The sequence below is a fragment of the Protopterus annectens genome, chromosome 3.part0 (genome assembly GCF_019279795.1).
Source record: "Protopterus annectens isolate FY-2018-M chromosome 3.part0, PAN1.0, whole genome shotgun sequence".
Lineage (NCBI taxonomy): Eukaryota > Metazoa > Chordata > Ceratodontiformes > Protopteridae > Protopterus > Protopterus annectens.
This window is the reverse complement of record NC_056731.1, coordinates 131,646,794-131,653,128: the sequence shown is the minus strand read 5'-3', so window position 1 is coordinate 131,653,128 and position 6,335 is coordinate 131,646,794. Positions and strand designations below refer to the sequence as shown.

General features: G+C 38.5%; 1 protein-coding gene across 11 annotated transcripts in view; it reads right to left on the bottom strand.

Annotated features, from left to right (window-relative positions):
• Positions 1 to 874: 874 nt before the first annotated feature.
• CACNB2 (calcium voltage-gated channel auxiliary subunit beta 2) overlaps positions 875 to 6,335 on the bottom strand; it is a 1,902,347-nt gene continuing 1,896,886 nt past the window's right edge. For all 11 annotated transcript variants that reach the window (XM_044064636.1, XM_044064629.1, XM_044064630.1 and 8 more), the window contains one exon: positions 875 to 2,115. In XM_044064636.1, coding sequence (XP_043920571.1) covers positions 1,618 to 2,115 — 498 coding nt within the window. In that variant the 3' untranslated portion in view covers positions 875 to 1,617. The remainder of the gene's footprint in view (positions 2,116 to 6,335) is intronic.

The window sequence follows — 6,335 nt, the reverse complement described above, 5'->3', positions numbered from 1 at the left end:
CTGATCAGGTGGCATAGCCTATCAGCAGAAATATACTAACACTGAACATGTGTGGCAAAGAAGGAGAATTTGTGCACACAAATAATATATTTTGATTCCAGTCATCATTAATGCATTTTGCTCCTTTTCATAAATAGCATTTATACATAAATGAACACGTTTGTACTGCTCTGAGTACTGCCCTCCTGTGAGTGCTGCACTAATGTATTCTTAACACTAATATCAATGTTTCCAAAAATGAGTAGAGAACCCAGACAGTTGGTGACAGCTAACCTGAATGAATAATTTCCTAGACAAAGAAGTTTCATTCACTGCTAAAAACATTCATAATATGAACACTGTCATGACATTTTATGAACAAGTTCTATTTCCAGTCATAGTGGCTTTAATGATAAGACGTATCAAACTCTGATTGAAACATGTATAGTGATACCAAACAAAAGACATAAGAAGTGAAATTGCGGAGCCCTTGGGGAAGTCACTACTTTTCCTGATTTACATAGCTTTCTTTAAAGCCATCTGACGTACCCCTCACCTTTTTTGACTCATAAATCTATGATGATATTTAACAACTGAATAAAACATTCAGACTGAAAATATTCTTTAGAAGAGTAAAAGTATTCACCAAGAATGAATAGGTAATAAAGCTACAATAATGTCTTGTTTTGGGCACTAGGAACTTATTTCTAACTTTTATTTATCTATCTGTAAATGTATTTTGTGCTTATAATCCCACTGCTCAGTTACATGAATGCCATCCCTATAAAGTAGATTGGAAAACTGTCAGGCAAAATCTATGACATTTGAGTGGTATGCAAAATGTAACCAAAATACACAAGGGGAGAAAAAAAGACACAGTGCAAGGACTTTGAAATGTTGTTGATAGAGTCTATGTTATTCCATTAGAGGTGTCTGAAGAAACAACAAATATAAACAGTGTCAAACTGTATGTACAGCAGAGGGTATCAATACTAAAATAACTTTCAATGATCCCTTTGTGTGTAAGGCAAGACCGTTTTCTGCCCCTGACGTCATCTACTGAAGTACAAGTAACAGATAGTGGTCCTCAGTTTTAAGCAACTTCAGAATTAAGTAACTTACAAAAAATACCAGAGGAAAATAAAGAATTAAATTATCTGTGCATTTCCAGGCTTACTGGATACTCCGGGAGACCAAGTCACCTTTCAACCATCTCTCGACTAAAACATTAACATTCATCATGATGGCAACATATATTGATCAAGTGGCAGCTACCAAAAACATCTCAAATGCAAAGCACAGTACACCAGGAAATCTGTAATTGTACCATGCTGCGACATACATACATATATATCTGTTTATATATATAAATATATATATATATATATATATATATATATACACACACATATATATAATTATCCAAAAAATAAGTATATATGTATATTTAGCTATGACATGCCATTGTTCAAGTAATAGCAGTACAAAGTAGCTTACAGACGTATACTACAATTTTTGAAGTGTAGACCTGAAGATTTGACAGTGGACATTTTGTACACAAGACAGCTTCAAACAAAAAAAAAAAAAAAAAAAAAAAAAAAAAGAGAGAACATAACTAGAGGAGCTGCCAGGCCAAATTTATTGGCGGATGTAAACAGCCCTGTTCCACTCTCCAGTGTCATGGCGTTTTTTGGATACTACATCACCGTCTTTTTCACAGTATGGGTCCCTGGATTTGTGACGGCTACGATGTTTATTCCTCTCATTGTGGTCTTGTTCTCGGTCCTGTTCCTTAGATCGATGTCGTGATTCCCGATGTCTGTGGTCACTACTGGTATGTGACTCGTCCCTATGATTATGATCCCTGTGGGACTCATAATGCTCTTCTGGTTCTTCTGGATAGTCTTCCTTTGGCTCTATGTATGCAGAATCCCTGCTGTCCTGTGTTTCAGAGTCAAATGTGTCCTGCCTTGAGAGACCACGACTCACAGCACCTTGGTGACTGTGATGATGTACTGCAGATGATGATGGACGATGATGTGATCGTCTTGTGGGCTCATGCCTAGGCTCCTCTTCTTCATGTGATGCAGTCCTTTCTGGTGGCTTTCGTTCACTTTTCTGCTCTCCTTGAGAACCCTGTTTAAAATGGCAATGTACAAAACTGAGTTATTAAATATACTTTACAAGAAAACAAGCTGTTAAGACACACACTGTTTCATGAAAGCAAAATTCATGAAAGAGTACCTCTAACTCTATGCATTTCATCTTAGAATGCAGGTAAGTATATGGCTACAGATTATTACCGTTGAAACATCTGTCATAAATCACAGAATAAGAATTATACATACTTGTCTCTATCTTAAATATTTTACTTTATAATAAAATTCATATTATGCAATACTTCATCACCACCATCATCACCATTCTATATTTGAGCTTAGCATATAACAGGGCAGTAAAATATACAAAAAAATTACAAAAAAGTTAAAATTGGATACACTGTTAAGTGTAAATAATTTTACTGTGGTGAAAAAACTTAGCTCCAAGGAGAATAGGAGTGTACTTGTGTATCAGTTCATATTTTTTGCATTTTGAAGTGAGACATCTGGCTTAAATATTTTTTAAGTCCCTGTCTGTATTTCCCTGCATATTAAAATAACAGTTATATGGATAGTGATGCCTCTAAAATTGTACCAAAAGCTTCCAGCAATCTTTTCTCATGGTTTCTGGCAGCAGGGCCCTAAAGAGTCTCTTTTGGAGTTTCATTTTCAGACTGGTATTTAATACTTAAACATGTTTACACTCTAGTGATCCTTAGATGTTCCAGTTTATCACTTATTTTTCTTTACAAGCACCATTCAAAGATTCTTGAAACAGTTATTGTTGGAAAAGAAATGACATTGTCTATGTTTCTTAAACAATTTCTTGAAGCAAAGCATCTCTCAAAAGTGACTATGTTTCCCATACATTTTGTTCATTAGTAAAGATCTGGAGTTCTTTCCTTTCACTTTCTACACTTTGTGTACCGAAGAGGGTCAAGGTGATATAAGTCTGAGCACAGTATATTTACCTGTCACCTCAACAATTTCCAGTCTGTGTTGTAGAATCCTCAGATGCTCCCACGCAAGCTGAAAGATAATCCCTTCCTGACCTGTCACTGGGCCTTCCTCCACTGGGCCATACCTGGAAGAACTCCAGAGGCAGGTGTCCAGAAAAGATCCTCAAGAGATACCCCAACTCAGTGATTGTTGACGTTCCCAAGGAAAATATTTCCAACTTTCAGAACAATGAGACTGTAGATGTAAGTATCTAAAATATATATTCTGAATAGTTTGCAGTATCTCAGAATTCCCCTTATACTGAGTTACGTAAATAAGTCGGAATAAGTATATACAGGTAGGGGGAGTGCAGAGGATTATAACCTCCCCCTAAAAAAATTAAAGGTTTTACACTGAGTTTTGCCATTTGCTGTAATCTGTTTGAACTCACACCTTATGAGTTTTGGCATTTGCTGTAATATTATGCTTGAATTCGCACCTTATTTTTGAGAGTTGTGGGATTCTCAGTTATGGGAGCCTATCTAAACTGCAACAACTGACTCCTCTCATGCCAAAGTAGCAATACTTGTAAGCAGAGGTCCTCCTGGACTGCTGAGCTGCTAACTCTGCCATGAGAAAGGACCTCAGTTCCGTGACCTGTTTGCATCATTTCAACTTTTCAGTCAGTGCCCAAAGCTCATGACCATAGGTGAGGATGGGGACACAGACTGACTGACTGATACATTTGAGAACTTTGATTTGTTTCTTGCTTCATCACCACAGTCCAATACAGTGTCTACAGTACTGCAACCACTGCATCCATTTAATATTCAGTCTCTCAATCCTATCTATCACCGTCTGTGAACGGACCCCTTAATACTTAAACCCCTCCACTGAGGCACCTGCTGTACCTCACCTGCAGAGAGCATTCCGCCTACTCTAGGAGAGAACCATGACTTCTGACTAACTTTCATCGCAACTGCTTCACACACAGCAGTACCCTTTTCAATGCTTATTGGAAACTGAAGTAACTTGAGGCTAAGAGAGCAACATTATCTATAAACAATAGCGCTCATGTCCACAGACAAGATTCTCTTGAGCTACTTCAGAAACACGAAAACGCAAACTTTCGAACGCTCACATGAGTGAATAATCAGAAACTCAAAAGTGGTATTTTCGGATCACAGTACTGTGAAGATTGGAATGTTTGCCCTTTTCTCACTGTAGTGCGATCTTGGAGTAGGAATATATATTTAGTGGGGGGGCACAACCCCCCACAATACCAATTTTGAGTTTTTGATTCGCTCATGTGAGCGTTCGAGAGTTTGCGTTTTCAATTTTATGACATTTTCCTGATTCTTTGCAGATGCTGCCTCAGCTTTAATATGTTGCCCATGAAAGTCATAAACAAAAGAGATGATACACAGCCTTGATGGATTTCTCAGCCCATTATGAATGTATTAAACTTAAATCTGAGAACGCTGAGAGAGCTCCTGCTGCTACCCTCTCCAGATTTACAGATATATTCTTTATCCTAGAGAACTTGTAAGAGATGTTACAACAGTTGAAGGTCCCAGAACCACAACTGTATGACACCCCATCCTATATTCAGCAGCAAGACAGAGGCACTGTCACTTCAGAGCAGGGTGTGCCCATTGGATTTAGGAGTTCCTCTCAGTTTGCCTTCTACAGATATGACAGCTAAACTCATTCTATTAGGAGCATGAATTAGATGCTTCCAAGGAATGCTCATTCCAGTTAAGGGTTTCCTGTGTCTAGCCACCTTCTGATCCCGCTGTCTTGCCCAGCTCAAAGCTTGGCATGTCTTTTGGCCTAAGTGTCCAAAAAATATGGCCTCATGTCTAATAGCTTAACTAGAACATTAATCACTGGCCTTTGGCCTAAGGTACACTGGTAGTAAGTACATCAATGAGCATTCTTGTGTTTAGACATGGCATTTGATATGAACAGTCTGTGACTAGTACAAAAATAAAAAAAAAAACAGTTCACCACTGTTGTGCAGATCAGGCAAGATGCTCCTCAGAGTCCAGCTCCTTCGGTATCTCCAGTATTCTCCCTGTAAGCATTGTAATTTACCAGCACAGCGCCACAGTTAGTAGGTGGTCAATTATTTTGGTCATTTACTTACTAGTACATGCTTAAGACCAGACCCTTCAAGACAGCCATTCTTGAGATCCCAGCATCAAACAATGTTCAAGCCTTGCAACGTTTTCTTGGCATGGTCGACTACCTAGGCAAGTTTATTCCAGACTTGTGCCTACGTTCAGCACCGCTTAGAGAGCTGACATGTAAAGATGTATCCTGGTCTTGGTTAGAGCAAAACCAAAGAGCAAGTGAAGTCCAGAAACAGAGAATTGCTAGCCCACCAACACTCAGATACTATAAAGTTCACAAACCAGTTACACTTTCTTGTGATGCTTCGAAATTTGGTCTAGGTGCAGTCATTCTACAAGAGGATCAACCTGTTGCCTATGTATCGAGAACTCTTACCCAAACTGAACACAGTATGCCCAGATTGAGAAACAGCTTTTGGCAATTGTGTTTGCATGTTCGAAGTCCCATGATTATGTTTATGGTAGACCTATCCAGATCGAAACAGACCACCAACCTTTAGTCACTATCTTGACAAAACCTATACATTCAGCTGCAGCCAACGCATGATGCTGAGATTGCAAACGTATAATTTCAATCTTGTCTACAAGAAAGGTAAACTTCTTTATCTTGCTGATACATTATCCAGATCACCCAGAAACACCACAAAACAGCATAAGAATGAAGACCTTGATTTTGAAGTCATGGATGTGAGAATTTTTTCTTGCACATGTCTTGAATTGAGAGATCACACAGCCACAGATCCAGTTTTACAAAGGCTCAACCACTTTATCAATCATGGATGGATGTCAAAGTGATCTAGTTTACCTCAAGAAGTGCAACTTTCCATACAGAAATGAGATTTTGTCTGACAAAGGTATCATTGTGAGGGGTCTGAAAGTAATTGTTCCAAAGTCCTTGCAACCAGAGTACATTACTATCTTGCATCATAGTCATCAGGAACTGAATCTACCAAAACAAGGGCGAGAGGACTAGTATTTTGGCCTTCTATGTCACAAGACATTTAGAGAGCACTTTTATTTTGTTCAGTGTGCAACAGTATTAAGCCACATCAACAGAAGTAACCACCGACATTTTCGAGTGGAATGGTCAATGTTAACTGGTGTTAGTAGACTCTTACTCCACTTGGTTCAAGATTGACTTACTTCCTAACCTTGCATCCAGTACTGTCATTACTAAGATGAA